Source organism: Colletotrichum spaethianum (genome assembly GCF_022836535.1).
Source record: "Colletotrichum spaethianum MAFF 239500 DNA, contig44, whole genome shotgun sequence".
NCBI classification, from domain to species: domain Eukaryota; kingdom Fungi; phylum Ascomycota; class Sordariomycetes; order Glomerellales; family Glomerellaceae; genus Colletotrichum; species Colletotrichum spaethianum.
In genome coordinates, this window is record NW_026054814.1 from 338,601 (window position 1) to 354,855 (window position 16,255).

General features: G+C 50.6%; 5 protein-coding genes and 1 non-coding gene across 6 annotated transcripts; 5 read left to right on the plus strand and 1 right to left on the minus strand.

Moving 5' to 3' along the window:
* Window positions 1-38: 38 nt before the first annotated feature.
* On the minus strand, window positions 39-416 carry ColSpa_11283 (uncharacterized protein; the record flags this gene model as incomplete). The annotated part of the gene is made up of 1 exon (XM_049277495.1): window positions 39-416. The coding sequence occupies one exon, from the start codon at window positions 414-416 to the stop codon at window positions 39-41; it is 378 nt and encodes a 125-aa protein (XP_049133452.1).
* Window positions 417-1,530: 1,114 nt separating this feature from the next.
* On the plus strand, window positions 1,531-1,646 carry ColSpa_rRNA_050. Its single transcript, XR_007414281.1, has one exon. It is a non-coding gene; the product is annotated as a 5S ribosomal RNA (ribosomal RNA).
* Window positions 1,647-4,675: 3,029 nt separating this feature from the next.
* ColSpa_11284 (uncharacterized protein) lies at window positions 4,676-5,126 on the plus strand (the record flags this gene model as incomplete). Its single annotated transcript, XM_049277496.1, is given in 3 exon segments — window positions 4,676-4,719; window positions 4,786-5,086; window positions 5,103-5,126. The coding sequence occupies 3 exon segments, from the start codon at window positions 4,676-4,678 to the stop codon at window positions 5,124-5,126; spliced, it is 369 nt and encodes a 122-aa protein (XP_049133453.1).
* Window positions 5,127-9,131: 4,005 nt separating this feature from the next.
* Window positions 9,132-10,046, plus strand: ColSpa_11285 (uncharacterized protein; the record flags this gene model as incomplete). The annotated part of the gene is made up of 1 exon (XM_049277497.1): window positions 9,132-10,046. The coding sequence occupies one exon, from the start codon at window positions 9,132-9,134 to the stop codon at window positions 10,044-10,046; it is 915 nt and encodes a 304-aa protein (XP_049133454.1).
* Window positions 10,047-10,462: 416 nt separating this feature from the next.
* On the plus strand, window positions 10,463-11,688 carry ColSpa_11286 (uncharacterized protein; the record flags this gene model as incomplete). Its single annotated transcript, XM_049277498.1, is given in 3 exon segments — window positions 10,463-10,677; window positions 10,723-11,617; window positions 11,632-11,688. 3 exon segments carry the CDS (start codon window positions 10,463-10,465, stop codon window positions 11,686-11,688), a joined length of 1,167 nt encoding a protein of 388 aa, XP_049133455.1.
* A 2,448-nt stretch (window positions 11,689-14,136) lies between these two features.
* ColSpa_11287 (putative MFS-type transporter) lies at window positions 14,137-15,804 on the plus strand (the record flags this gene model as incomplete). Its single annotated transcript, XM_049277499.1, has 2 exons — window positions 14,137-14,543; window positions 14,619-15,804. The coding sequence occupies 2 exons, from the start codon at window positions 14,137-14,139 to the stop codon at window positions 15,802-15,804; spliced, it is 1,593 nt and encodes a 530-aa protein (XP_049133456.1).
* Between the last annotated feature and the right edge of the window lie 451 nt (window positions 15,805-16,255).

The window sequence follows — 16,255 nt, forward strand, 5'->3', positions numbered from 1 at the left end:
GCTAGCACGCAGAAGTCCTTAAGAATTAAAACGGTCTTTTAAATGTCCTTTCTAGACTTTTCCTCTAGAGTCTCTTTAATAACAGAGAGGTACTTGCAGCGCGTAGCCTTGGGCTTACTCGGGGTGCTTCTGGGTATTACGTAAGTGCCGTTGAGGCTAATCTTTGGCGCTAGCTTATCATAACGTGTATGAACCTTGCTAGACTCTGAAAGGTTAAAGTCTTGGAGGGTGGTGTCAAGAAGCGTGTGTAGGCCGTCTAGACGGAGCTTTTTGATGTCCTCGTCGTTTTCTAGGTCGTTCTGCACTGCGGTGGCGATGAACAGTACGTATACCTCGAGAGCACAACGGTTCTGGGCCGCGATGAATGAGTGGTAAGCAACTAGCGAGGCTGCGATGTCCTCTCGAGAGGAGGCCATATTGGAGGGTGAGGGGAATGATTGAAGTTCGAGGCGTCGAGCAAAAGTAACCCTCCGATCAAGGAATATTCTAAACCCCTCAGCTCCAGATTTTAGGTGTGTCAACCGTAGCAAAACTCCACCGGGGTCAACTGTACACGGAGCAACAAGCACGTTAACAAATCGCATGATGTGCGGAGACTCATTGTGTTGAAGTGAATAATGTGGCTGCACGCCGGCGAAAGTGGGACATTCGGGGCGAATGCCAGCTACATATCCAAGACAAATTTCGCTAGCTAAATACACGAAATCTCACAGCGAGTATATCTGGCACCTGGCAGCAGGCAGGCCAGCAGAAAAGGGGGTTTCCCATAGACAGCTACAATAGGTACAACAAGGTATATCCTATCAATTGACATGATTCAACAGGTACTCCCCAGCTGAAGAGGAACTAGTGGAGTACGATCATCTTCGCCTGAGGGAAGATGTGTGGAAAAGTGATCGAAACACTGGACGAGCCTCTGGTTTCGGTGGGTGACGCCGCTTGGCCGACCAGTGTGAACCCACCTTTTTGACTGCCTGAAAGATAGGGTGGCTGCGACGGCTCTAAACTCAGACATTGATTTTGGTAACGTTCTTTGTCCATGAATCGAGAAAGAAAGTCAGGTTATAAGCGATGGTCGCGTGCAACAGAGCATTGTGGACCGAAGGACGTCAATGCCTCTCCAGAAGAAAGTCACAGTCCCTCAGTCGAATACCGATGAGAGTCCTTCTATCCATAGACCGAAATGATGCTCACCTCGCACACTACCGCAAGACTTCACTAATTTGTCGCTCGTGTTATACCCCTTCACTGTTCTCTTCTGCTAAGAAGCTGCAACAAGCATCAGACCATCTTTCTGCAACCCTATTGTTATTCGGAGGCTGAGCAAATCCATTTCCTTGGCTTCCTAATCTAGCTAGGACTATGAAGTGTTACAAAGAACTAACATCTAATTACAAGCTTTAGGCAATAGAGTTCTGGGTGTAGTTACCTTTAATTGCGGACGAGGAGGAGATTGGGGTCATCATTAACTAAGACGTAGACTACTCACTTCCAGACTTTATATTCTCGCTATCGTTACAATTTCTCCACATACGACCATACCCATTGGAAAACTCGGGATCCCGTCCGCTCTCCCATAGATAAGCCAATGAGGGCCGGATTAGTAGTTGGGTCGGTGACGACCAGCGAATACCTGGTGTTGTATGTTAGTCTTTTGAAGGTCTTCTCGCCCAGAGGAGCGTATTGCCTACTAGATCAGCAAGCGACACGGTGCCTAGCTGTGTTTCCTGCCACTGCGCCGCCATACATTCTGCTGTCCCACAGGTACTTTTAACCGCTTCCCAGCCCTGACGAAATCGTCCTTCTCTCACGCCCCCGCCTTCCTCCCTGGACACTGCAGCGTCGCCATCATTGCCAAGTCTTCCGACGCGCCCCGGTCTCTTCATCATGCTCAAAGTTCTGCACGGCGTGGCCAGGCTTGAAGAGGGGCCTGTTTGTTGGGCCTACGGGCTTTCTGCATCCCTTCTCTTTCCTCTCTCCAAACCTACTCGTTCTCTTCATCCTCTGAGCTCTTTGAAATAAACCCGATCGCCCTTCACTTTCACTCCCCCTACTTTGCCGTTTCACGTTTGATTTTGCTCATCTGCAATCGCACGCGCAGGCTTTTCGCTCCTGCATCGTCTTTGCTGTAGGGGTTCTTTCATTTGATCTCGAAGACGCCGTCGCCTACGATCCCCACCCCAAAAGCGCACGGGACAACTTGTATGAGATCTTCGTGGAGTTCTCTGTGTCCTATGAGGAATTCAACCTTCTCCCGGAAAACTTGGAGTCCAAACCACAGGTTTTAGGGAGATGCAGGCCGCCTAACAACATAACCCACTCCCGGATCACGTGAATTTAAACAATGAAGCACAATTACGGACGCGGTCGAGCTCTTGAAAAGCTCCTGGATGGTGCATACTCGATGCCAGTAACCCATTAGCAACATTCTCCATAGCTCCGTCAGGAAGAGATCTCTGAAATGTAGATCCTATTGATCAGATCTGTAATGATCCTTAGCCACGAGTGCGAATTCATTCTCACTTCCTCAGGAGGTGGTGCAGGTAACGATCTTCCGGTCCTGATAAACCCTATCGACGCTCTCAAACTCCGAAGATCTATTCCATGGTCTGGAGATTGTTAAGTACTTACCGAGAACGGACAAAATGTCGTATTGACGAAGCAAGACATCGCGTTCCCCAACACTGTCGCCTAAACACGGGTAATAACAGCGTACCTAAATGTACACTGGATGAACAAAACATTTGCATTCCGATTAGCAGTAAGGGTGTAACCAATATATATGACGTCCTCTTCAGTTATCATGTCAATTCGACATTGTCGAGTTGCTTGTATTTCGCTCAAGGCCTACCAGAGGGTCGAACCAAGTCCACCAACACTGATCCTCCCGCCGTTCCAGCCGCAAGAGTCAGTCTTCAAATTCAAGTTTCGCACAGATGAAAGTCACTTGGTGTGACAGGCAGCATGTCGTTTCCTGAGTCCTGCTAATATTTGATGGCGGGCGGGTTTAGAAAGTTGGTTAGTTCAATGAACTCGTCATTTCGGATTTTCCAAGATGGGTGGCACCAACACCTCAGCCTGATCATAGCTTGTCATAAATCAACTTCATTGGAGGCTCACCAAACGTGTCCTGGCCCCGCTATCCACTGATTTGTTACATCGTCCTTGATGATTGAGCACCGGTCTGCAGGGATAAGCCGACCAGGAATAAGTCAACCTAGATAATGCAGTAGTGTCTCATGGGGGAAATCTGCAATAGTAGTGTCGGAGGCAGGGCGAGCACAAGGCGATCAAAGGTCGCATCATGGACAGTTGACAGTAAGCGGCACTATGTAGTCTGCCTAGCGCACTCACGGGCAGAGGGAGTTCGTTCCTGGGCGTCGGCTTCCCGGTGCCGTGTAACTGATTGTCTCACTCGCGCTTAGCGATTAACTAATGCGCAAGGTCTACGCGATGCTTCTTCACCCGTCCACAAGATGTCGGCTTGCACTTCTCAACTTACTTGCGATCCATCTGCGGAAATACTACGTTGTTGCGACAGTCTCATTTGCCCCGGTTTCATGGCCGGTAATCCGAGTGCGTTCAAACTCAGTTCTCGTCTTCATAATCGCTGACTTAATCGCTTATGCAGTGCTAATTGGGCGTACTGTTGTGTATCTGCAGTTCAAGTGAGATGTGCAGATCGAGAAGTAACCAAAACCAGTTTCCCCCGCGTCCCTCACCGAGGAACGACTTGGCTAATTGCATGCGTGCTCGATAACCCTGCTATTACGTGTCTTGATACGATGGAGCCGCAGCTCTTCAGCGTATTACTCGAAAAATGGTGCAATCTTACTTGCCTTCGGATTGTTGATTTACATGCATTTGGCAGACTACAGATGAAGCGAGGTTCTGCGCACGGTATCTGCACAAAAGCTCGACGTGGACCAGGTTCGTCCAATCGTTTGGCCTCAGGCCGTTGCACAGGTCTCACCGGCTGCAAGTAGCTTGCGTTCAAGTATGGATGCGGGTCTGCCGCCGTTCTGCGAACCACCCAAGGCAGTGTGGAAGCTGCCCGCAGTGGACAGCCTTGTCAAACTTCCTGCCGACAGCCCCGCGTTCCGCTTTGTCGGGTCCAAGGCGAGCTTGGAGATGGGGAGTAGCTAGCCTCTCCACAGCCTCTACTGTCGAAGACTGGTGTGCATGTCGCAGGATACGCGGACAAAGCTGCATCGGTCTCCATTGCGGCCCCTAACACCATCTCGTTGCGTTATCACAAGACACTCTCCTCACAAAGTGCAATTTTTTTCCCTGCAAAAGCCATATCCGGGCAAGACAGCAAGAAATTTGATGATGTATAAAGGCATGGACAAGATGCAATCGACGTTGCTCCTCGGCGAAGCACATGGATCTGCCACTCTTAAGTTTTGCATCCTGTTCCTAGATTACGACAACAGCAAGTTACGATGGCGACTTGCGGAACCCACCATGTGAGATACCCTCGTCTGATCATGGGAAAAGGGACCGTTGATGTGTTAATGAGGATCAATAGGGACATCAGCTCCATCAATGCACTCGCCCGGTCTGCGGGACGAATTGCGCTCCGTTAGCATCCGGGTCATGTAACACTCAGCGCTTTGATAATATTGATAAAAGGCTGGCCGAGATAGCCGAAAGATCCGAGAAGCTCTTCAACATGATGCATGCGCAGGCATGCATCACCAGTCAATTCGACGACAAGTAGGTAGCCCCGCTTCAGTCGGTGCTTGTGGGTGAGTGTTTGCAATATACTGAGTAGTACGACAGGTTCAAGAAGGCCGATGAAACAGTAAACACCATTCAGAACGCTATACAAGAAGTCAGCACCACTTTAACGGATGACCATAATACCCTAGCAGCGATCCATGGCATGGTCGGTGAAACTAAGGTCATTTTGGCTGGAGTCAACAACACCGTGAACCAAACACAAGCTGCGATAGCAGCAATCCGCGACACAGTCATCAACACCCGAAACGACTTGGAAGCAGTCAACGACACTGTCAACAATATGCATGTTGCCCTGGCGGCGGTTAACGATACCGTCACTGCGTCCCAAGCTGCTGTGATGGTAAACAACAACGAAGTCATCAATGTTCGAGATCGCTTGACAGCAGTCACTCGCACGATCAATAATACTCAAGATATCGTGACAGCGGTCAACACCACGGCCGGTCAAACGCAAGCCGCTGTGACACTAATCAACAACACAGTTGACCAGATAAACGCTGACACGACATTGGTCGTCGACACAGTCAAAGGCATTCAGGATAACGTCACAGCAATTCGCCACACGGTCAATCACACCGAAGGTGCTATCGCAATAGCAAACAATACAGCCAACCAGATAAAAGCTGTCGTGACAGTGGTGAACACTACAACCAATCAGACACAAGCTGCATTGGCAACAGTCACTCGTCCTGTCAACAACATTGAGAATGTTGTGACTGAAACTAGGAACACGCTTAGGCAAACGCAACAAGCATTAGAAAAAGTGAACACCACAGTGGTCGGTACCAGTAATACATTAACAGTTGTTAAAGAAACTGTCAATAGGATGGCCCAGACCTCGACAGGCTTTAACGAGTTATTGACCAACGCCCACACTACGCTAGCGATTATTGGCCAAGGGGTTGCCCAAAGCAATGAAAAGGCATCGCAAAACCAGACTGAGTTAAGTGATACTTACAAGGCTATTCAAGAGCTTCAGCGAGAAGTTCGGGCAGGGTAACAAGGAAGGCTCCATGCCGTCAACGTTATGCTCCAACTGACATCTTACAGTCACTTCAACAACGCAGCACGCCTAGCCAATCGTTTTGCAAGTTGTTGTACGACTGCAATACACAGTTTTCACGGTACCAACGATCAACATATTGAAGGCTTTCCGAAATCACATGCTTCGTTCCATAAGTTATCAGGTAAGGGGACAACCCTGGAAAGGAGGCTGTCTGCTAAGTGGAATCGCAGAGAATCAACTGAGTGGGATAATGAAAAGTATGGGCCTTCCTTTGAGTGGATCATATATCAGCAAGAAAACTCGCTTGAAGACATATCTAGGACTAAGGGTGTGACTTGAAGCTTAGATAGGCTTTGATTGTTTTTGGAAAACTTTGACACGACTAGTGCCTGATTCGTGTTTCCAAATACTACCGTGAGGCAAATAAGTTATCCCTACCTGTTGATGATATTAAAAAACTCATTGAACTCACATGGGCAAGATGCGAATTCGTCTTGAAGCAGATGATGAACGCCTTCCTATTACTATTGTGGGATGTAAAGGTGGGCCTAGTCGCAAATTTTTCTACATGTGGCAGCTGCTATCGCATGCTGAAACTGATGGCCTGTAGAGTATCGTGTATCCCGCTTGCTTTGCTCCCGTTGTATTGAAAGCGTGCAGGGTGACGGGGACTCTAGCGGTGCGGTGCGGTGCGTGCACCACACCTTGCAAAGCAACACAGGATCCTTCACTAAAAGTCTGGCTAGGTCTGATTTGATCAGGGACGTAAGTCCTGATCAGGACGCCAGTAGGCTATTAAACGGCGTGACTGCTCCCAGAAGTCCTATATTACCACGATAAGGCTGTAAAATTGTCGCGAAAGACTCTTTGTAATTCGGTTGAAGATGCGTGGTTGTTGGTTGCTCGCTCGACTACGCTCTATCTAGTTTATGGTCCTGGCCAAGACGCTTATCCAATCACAAAACACAGGAAAGGAAAATGAAATTTCAAGCATCCCGGTATGGCCCTGATCACCCTCCCCCATTCCAGCATGCAGTACTCTTCATCTAACACTTTAGTAGGTAGCACAGAAGTGATAGCGGTTGGGTTCGGTGATTGGGGAAAATGGGCTATGTTTCCTAACTGCCTATTCAACGCATCAGGACTTTTTCATAACCCAGCTTCCCCCTTTTTTTCTTTTTCCCCATGTATATCTCCTTCTCTGAAATTCAGTTTCCTGAAATCCTCACAACTAACAGAGTAATATCTGTTAAGCTTTCGTACAACCAATATGCGGGTCCGATGTGCAAGCGTCGGCGTGTCCGTCACGAAGGAATCTCTGGCAAGCCTCTAGCAAGTGAGAACGGCACCGTTGGCCTGGCAGCCAGGGACAATGTATGCCCACTGTCTTGTTGTTAGCAGGAATAAAGAACCACAGATACACTTTTTAGGTAGATTTACGTTTTCAAATCCGCCATCACCGCAGTGGGTGAAAGTAGATTCTTTGCCAAAAACGACCACGTCAAAGCTATTGAATATCAAGGTCAGTTTATAATGCTTGCTGTACTTGGATAAATATTGCTTGGGAGGGTTATATTACCTGACGTTACTTCCAACCTTGGCATCGTAGCTGACGCTTGTAACATATTGGGCCGGGTTTCCAGTAATCGAGTATCCCACATTACAAACCACGACACTAAGTCCAGCGTTCTGTTGGGAAACAGCGGCAGCTACCCGTTGGGTGAGTACTCTACGATTCTAGAGAAAAATCAGCAAGGGTGTTGTTTTATGGGGACAGGGGAATGCACCGCAACGGACATGGCCATACTTAGTTTTTAAAATTTCAACGCGGCAAGTCCGCAAACAGACCAACAACATCGCTCCTTTTCGAAGCCTTGTCCTTTGAAAAAGTGGCAAAGGAATATTGGCTGGCCGTCAAGCATTTTAGGTGTTTCTTCCTGGAGGTGAGTGAATGTCCGGTAACCCTCGTCGTTAATGAGTGTCATCTTCACATTACGAGACATCGTCAGGTTCCGTTGTTTGCCTCACACCGCACATCTCATTTTGTCCGTAATGTTATCCTTCCCAGTAGAGGACAAATCCCTGGTATAGAGCACCATGGTCCACGGTACGGTGAGCTCCTGCAATGTTCCGCATCAAGAAAACTGTCGATTGCACTTGAGCTTGAATTTGGGGACTTAAAATCGTTCACGACCTTTGTCACAGTGTCGCAAAGATGGTCTATCCGGTAGCTTCCTAGGCGACGTGCGCCACGACCAGTGGCGTGGCTATCTGCCAACTTCGCCACCTTCCTATATGAGCTCTCTATCTTGTAACAGGCGCCCACCTCTAGAGCCGCCCTAGCGCTGCAACTGTCCCGCAGAAAATACAAGCAACCTTCAACCCAATGTCTCCGGGACATATGCATAAGCCTCAAAAACGAATCTCAGGAAATTGCAGCGTTGTGATACTAACGGTACATTGAGTGAATCATTTTTGATGCGTTGCTGGATTCAAGTGACAACATCTATCTTGGTGCAGCTTAATTTGTGGTTAAGTGATCCTACCAGGGATGCGAGATCACTAGCCTGCTATTGATACTTGAATGTAGCTTCTCACGCGCATCCTGAACCAGCAAGCTTTCCACAATGGAAAGCTGAGTTGAAGAGGCTTGCCACGACAAGTGATGCAAGTTCCTCAAGCGCTCACCCACGGGCGTGTCCAGCTCATGCAGTAACTACTGCCGATTGGTCGAGTCCTGGTCCTCCACGAAACATCATATGATAGGTCCCCCAGCGATCACCCAGACAAGGGCGTGGAATAAAAACGTGATTCTACCGCGCGCGGCAAGTGAGCGATTCGGGGCTGTGTTCATGCAGCCTGATTGACGCATGTCACCAGGTCAGCCCGATAGGCAGAAGCTTTCCGCCGCAAATCTGCCTTCCACCCGAACTCGTCTTTTCGTAGAGTTTTCGTCTGGTTCAACTCCGATTCAACATCCTCGCACATCAGCTCCATGACCTCGCGGCCGCGAAACGCTTGCGCTCTCAACCAAAGATTTCGATCAGACGCCATTCGCGTGTAAACCTACCGGACACAGTGGCCTAGAGAGCCGACAATGGGATATCCCCTCTGAAACCCCGCCCGCAGCCTGATCAAGATGTCCAGCTCCTACTACCATGATGAACAAGTTGGATTCAACCCGCACTACGCGAGGGCACCGAGCCATATTCGAGGAAAAAGAAATTCGGACGAGACAAGCGAAGACGACGAATTTATAAGCCCTCCTTCGAAACAACCAAGATGGGAAAGCCCGGATCACAATCCACCCAGTCACGCCTCGGTCAAGCTGTCACACGATGCCTACACAGTGGGCTGGGTGTGCGCTCTTCCTCTCGAGATGGCTGCAGCAGAAGCCATGCTTGACGAGAAACATCCGGCTCTCGATATGAACCCAAACGATAGCAACAAATACACTTTCGGTCGCATAGGTTCTCACAATGTTGTCATTGCGTGCTTGCCCTCGGGGCAATACGGCACGAATAGCGCCGCGATAGTTGCGAACAACATGCGCTGGAGCTTTCCTTTGATACATATCGGGTTAATGGTCGGCATTGGTGGCGGTGTTCCTGGCAAGGTTGACGTACGCCTCGGCGATGTCGTGGTCAGTAATCCGACAGCAGACTCCTCTGGTGTGGTGCAGTATGATTTTGGCAAAGCTGTCCGTGACGGCCGGTTCGAGCGGATTGGTACTTTGAATAAACCCCCACAGTCGGTCCTGGCGGCGGTCTCAAAGCTCCGCGCCAATCATGAGCAACGGCGGAACCAAATTCCAGCTATTCTGGCCGACATGGAGATGCGGAATCCTTACATGTCCAGATACTCACACCGAAGCGTGGACGAAGATCGGTTGTTTGAGGCGACATACGACCATGATACTGGAGACACCTGCGATGGCTGCGATTTGTCCAAGTTGGTCGAACGTCGTCCACGGCCAATGCATTTTCCACAAGTTCATTATGGAATCATTGCCTCTGGAAACCAGGTCATGAAACATGCGAAAACGAGAGACCGCATAGCTGAAGAGCTAGATGTTGTTTGCTTTGAAATGGAGGCAGCCGGCTTGATGGACAGCTTTCCGTGTCTGGTTGTGCGCGGTATTTGCGACTACTCGGATAGTCACAAAGCAAAGCTATGGCAAAGATACGCAGCTGCAACGGCAGCTGCTTATACGAAGGAGCTTCTCTCAATCATCACACCGCACAGAAACTACAACCTTGCAGCGCAGCCTGCGGTGCTCGGCACTGGTGAGTAAACCAACTTGACCTTCCAATGGCTCATTACTTACCTAGTTACCTAGATTCAGTTCAAACGACACCATCAGACCATAGGAAGAGGCTACTAGAGCTACTCAAGTTTGAACAAATCGACAAGCGACAAGCGAACATCAAAGCAGCTCACGCGAAGACTTGCGAATGGCTGGTTGAGCATCCAGACTATACTGCTTGGATCGATCGCCAGAGGTACTCTCAGCACCACGGCTTTCTTTGGATCCGGGGAAAACCTGGAGCCGGTAAATCAACCCTAATGAAGTTCGCGTTCCTTCGGGCAAAGAGAAGAAGTTCGTCACAAGGACCCTCGATATCCTTCTTTTTCAACGCAAGAGGTCAGGAACTTGAAAAAACGACGTTGGGGATGTATCGATCCCTTCTGCATCAGCTCCTAGACAAGATGCATGATCTGCAGACATTGCTCGACGACACGGACCTCACAAATGTGACGCAGACGCATTCCGACATATGGGACCTCGAGCTACTGAGGACTATCTTCCGTAAGGCAATCAGGAAACTCGGCCAACGACAGCTGACATGCTTCATTGACGCTCTTGACGAGTGTCGTGAGATTGAGGTCTGGGAGATGCTCAAGTTCTTTGAAGATCTGGGACAGTACGCAGTCCAAAACGACATCCGTTTTTACGTATGCTTTTCTAGCCGACATTATCCCTACGTCGATATTCGCCATGGCCAAAAGCTTATTTTGGAAGACCAGATTGGACATGGGAAAGACATGGCCGATTACGTGCGCAGTGAGCTCCAGGCTGGCTCAGGGCCAAAAAGTGATCAGGTCATAGCTGAGGTTCTTCGAAAAGCTTCTGGCGTCTTTATGTGGGTCGTGTTAGTTGTCGACATCCTCAATACGGAGTACCGTAAAGGCCGCCTTTTCGCGGTGGAAAAACGACTGGGTGATATACCTTCGGAGCTTAGCAAGCTGTTCCAAGATATTCTGACCAGAGACCAACAGAACATGGATGACTTACTGCTCTGCATCCAGTGGTTGCTGTATAGTCAAAGACCGCTCACGCGGGAGGAGTACTACTTCGCTTTAGCGTCTGGTCTGGAGCCCGACACTCTGGGAGAATGGGATCCTAATGACATTACCTATGAGTTTATGGACCGCTTAATTGTCAGTTCATCCAAGGGGCTTGCCGAGACAACGAGGTCAGATGATAAGACGGTCCAATTCATCCACGAATCAGTGCGGGATTTCCTTCTCAAGGACAATGGTCTGCGCGAGCTTTGGCCGGAGATGGGTGACGACTTCGAAGGTCAAAGCCATGACAGGTTGAAGAACTGCTGTTATGTATACTCGACGGAGGTCAACATATCGGCCTATCTACCCGAGAACGAGTTTCTGTTGAAGACGTCCAAGACAGGTGCTGCAGAGTTCAGAGATACTGTAGCGGAGCGGTTTCCGTTTCTGGAGTACGCAACATGCCATATTATCTTTCATGCCGACGCCGCGGCGATACATGCGATTCCACAAGACGACTTCTTTAAGGGTTTCGTAGTGGACCACTGGATACAAAGGAACAATTTGTTTGAGAAAGTCAAAACTCGCAGGCACAAGCCTACCTCTACAAGCCTTTTGTACATTGCCGCGGCGAAAGGACTTACTAGGCTGGTCGAGATGATTCTTCGTCAAACCCCGAATGCCGATATAGTTGGAGGGCGTTACAAATACCCACTCCTTGCAGCCATGAACCAGGGCCATGAGGATGTAGCTAACCTACTATTGGATTGTATTGCCCATAAGTCACAGCAATATGCAGTTGATCCGAATAGTGGCCCAAAATCGAAATGTGACGGTTACGCTAGTCCGAGTCTCGACTGCAAAGATAAGGAAGACCGTACACCACTCTATTTTGCCGCACAACGAGGACAAATCAGCATCGCACAAAGACTGTTACATCTGGGCGCGAATCCGGGTTTTCACACGAACGATGCTCATGCAAGCCCGCTTGTCCGAGCCGTAGAGAAGGACGACGAGGAATTCGTGAGGCTCATTCTTCATGAACGGTCCAAATTCCAACCAGGTCCCAAGCCTGTTGGCAATGCATCAGCTACGGCACCGTCAAATGCAGAGTATCGCGGGGAGACAAGGCTTTTGCAGTTGAATGCACAGGCTGCGCCGGAAGCAAGAAATGATAGCCAGACGCCGGAACCTGCAAGCAAGACATGCGAGAGAGACGTTTCTTACGCCCTTCTGTCTGTTGCCAGAATTGGAAATGTACATATTGCAAGACTTCTGCTTCAGATGGGCGCCGACGTAAACTATCGGCCTGGCAACGATAGTAACGCACCCTTGCACATTGCTTCTGAGTGTGGCAAAGAAGCCGTGGCAAAACTACTGCTGAATGCAGGAGCAGACCCAAATCGGCAGGGGGAGCGGAGAGGAACACCTCTCCACAGTGCTTGCGAGGGTGGGAAGGCAGAAATCGCAAAGCTGCTGGTCGAGGAAGGTGCCAATGTCGAAGCTGTCGATTGGGATGACGAGACACCCCTCCATTGTGCCTGCCGAAATGAATTTCTGGCAGTTGTAGTGGAGCTACTCAAAGCAGGCGCGAACCCCAACGCAGTCAGTAAGATAGGTGATACGCCCCTTCACTGGGCCGGCAACAGTGACAACTTAGAAATCGCCAGTCTTTTGATTGAACGAGGCGCCAACATCGAAGCGGCTAACAACAATGGCGAAACTCTGATTTTCTACGCTGTACAGCATGGGTGGTCTAATTTTTTTGATACCCTGCTCCGTCATGGGGCCAACATCGAAGCGGCTAATAATAAGGGCGAAACCCTGATTTTTTATGCTGTACAGCGTGGGAGGTCTGATTATTTAGATACCCTGCTCCGTCACGGGGCCAACATCGAAGCAGCCAACAACAATGGCGAAACTCCGATTTTTTATGCTGCACTGCATAGGTGGTCTGATTGTTTAGATACCCTGCTTTGTCACGGGGCCAATATTAAAGCAGCTAACAACAAGGGCGAAACTCCGATTTTCTATGCTGTACAGCATGGGTGGTCTAATTGTTTAGATACCCTGCTCCGTCACAGGGCCAACATCGAAGCAGCCAACAACAATGGCGAAACTCCGATTTTCTACGCTGCACAGCGTGGGTCGTATGGTTGTTTGAATACCCTGCTCCGTCACGGGGCCAACACAAACCACAAAGATAAAAGCGGACGGAAAGTTGAGATCGAAAACGCCGGCGGTCATTCCTAGATATTGTCAGACAGGCAACTCGATACGAGAATTCCCGATTACAGCTGCCAACCCGTTCTTTTGGGAGTGCATTTACGGGAGTACTTCAACTCGAAGATTGCAAAGTTACTAATCGAAACCGTCGTATATGTCACCCAAAGAAACAACAGGAGCGAAATCCATTTTCAATGTGATGTCTCCTGGCAGTTGAATGGCTGACGAATATCTCGACCTCGTTCATCGGGTGTTTGAACAAGGCTTTCACACTGACGCTTGGCACCCCACTAGTCGAACACCGCTTCTAGACACAGTCAGGCACTCAATAAGAAATCGACTCCTTTCTGGTTCAACATATAGCCAGCCTTGAAGCAGCCGAATGCCAAGGTTGGACGTGACTTTATGGTTCATGTGCGGCGGGATCATCCATCGCTCCAAGACCTCGCGATCCGGACGGATGGGCGCGGTGCGGGTCGAAGAGTCGGCAGAGCAATTCCTCCAGATCAATGCAAGATCAGAAGCCTCGCGGGCTTAAACCTGCCTCGATCAAATGCTTGTTTTTGTGTGCATGCACGTTTCAAGATCAGTCCCTCACCAACCTTGTCCACAACGACACACGCAAACTATGTCGTGACGCACACAGCCCGAACTAAGTTGAGGAAAAGGTTTTGCGCAAGCTTCTATATTCAGCACAGTTTCATCTGTTTGTCAGGGTCGCCCTCTCGTTGACGTAGGAACCTTTGTCTGTGCCCGTCTTGTCACGTCCTTGCCGTCACTCTGAAAGATGGGACCGTGCCTCTTATAACCAACTGCCATCCCGCGCCTCCCTGTCACGGACGACTTTTCATTTCATCGACAAAAAGACAATGGACGCCAAGGATTACCGGACCTACCCGCGCAACGCCGTCAGCTTGGAGTCCCTGCGTCCGGTCGAGCGGGGCTCCGAGACCGTCGCCAAGCAGGACGTCCCGGTCAACGCGTCGGCATCGGCACCGCCCACCATCGCCAACATGCTGATGGACGAGGGGGACACGCAGGAAGAGTCGGAGCCGACGGACGTGAGAGATGCAAAGCTGATGAGGCGGGCGCGGTGGGCCCTCTTCGTCATGGCCTTCTTCATGGGCGACGTAGAGGACGGACTGGGGCCCTTCCTCGGCGTGTACCTCCAGAAACACGGATGGGCCCCCGGGCTGCGCGGCACCGTGACCACGGTAGGCGGCGTGGCCTCCATCATTGCGACGGGGCCGATAGGCGCGTTCATAGACGCTACAGAGTAAGTGCCCGGACCGTCCTGATACCTGTCGTTCTCATGTGTTATCTCGAGGAAACTGATACCATAACTCCCCAGCCACAAGCGCCTTCTTGTCGCCGTCTTCGCCCTTCTCGTCGGCGCGTCCCAGGGGCTTAACCTCATCACCACTCACCCGGGGCTCGTCTTCACCACACAGATCGTTTCTGCAGTCGCGGGCACCAGCATGGTGCCCCTGCTCGTGGCGCTCACGCTGGGAGTCTGCACTCCCGACCGGGAAGGCGATGACGCCTACAACAGCAAGAACAAGCACAGCTTCCGGAACCTCAACGGGCGCAACCAGGCAGCCAACCACGCGGGCAACATGGTCAGCGCAGGCCTCGCGGGCCTGCTGGGCTCGCGCTTCGGGTTGCAGGCCGTCTTCTATCTGGTCATGGCCTTTTGCACGGCGACGACGGCGTCCGTCTTTCTATTGCCGGCGCGGGCAATCAATCACGCGGTCGCGAGGGGAAAGCCTGATGTCGATGATGGCATCAAAGACGTCGTTCTTCAGCAGGATACGCAGAAAACAGGAAAGACAGGGACGGATGAAGAAGCAGAAAGGGGCGGTGTTCCCCCCCGTGAGGCTCCAATCACCAGCTGGAGGACCAAGATGAAGAACAAGTTCTCAAACAGCGCACTCAGGATTCTTTTGAAAAACAGGCCTCTTGTCGTCGTCGCCATCACCATATTCCTGTTTCACCTCGGTAACGCTTCGATCCTCTTTGTTTACGGCCAGGCCCTCGTGGCCGCGGGCGAGGGCGATCCCGCCGGCACCACCGGCCTGACCGTCATCATCGCGCAGGGCACCATGATCGTCGTGTCGCTCCTGACGTCGTGGCTCGCCGGCCGCCGCGGCTACTGGTTTGCCATCCTCGTATCCTACGCCGCCTTGCCCATCCGCGCCGCCGTCGCAGGCCACGTCATCAAGAGCTGGGGCGTCTGGCCCGTCCAGATCCTCGACGGCATCGGCGCGGGAATCCAGAGCGTTGCCATCCCCGGGCTGCTGGCTGTCATGATGGCTGGCACCGGGCATGTCAACGTGACCTTTGGCATCGTCGGCGGCATGACCCGCCAGACGGGCGCCGCCATCTCCCACTCGCTGGGCGGCTGGATGGTGCAGGCCAAGGGGTACAGTTTCGCGCTCTATTTGTCGGGTGTCTTCCCCCTCGTGTCGTTGGCATTATGGACTGGGTTTTACAAGATGCTCCGGCCAGTCATGGATAGAAAACCTGGAAGTGAGTAGTGTTCATACCTAGAGTAACGAGTTGGTAGATAGAAAATAAGGGCCTTTGTTTTAGACATTACTGGATGTCGTAGCTGGAGCTCGTCTCCTGCCTGTGGCCGCATAATATGTTGCCTTGATCTTTGCTAAATCCTCCGATTGCTATCGTGAATGCTGGCGACGCGAGCCAGCAGCAGTAGTCTAAGCGATCTCTACTCTAGGCTCTGGTTTCAGGAACATCAAGTCATAGTACAACCGGATTTCAGACAAACATCTAGTTTCCCCCTTTGAATATTAAACATGCTTGGTTGTCCACACACCTATAGACTCAAGAGCACAGCTTCTCTTGTTGGTGTCGCAGGGATACCGTACAAATAAGGATTTGCTGCAAAGTCACGATATCGTGGACAGTGATCTACAAAAGTGATTTTGTAATTTTCTTAGTTGAAGAAGAGAAGTGAAGTTGGTGGTG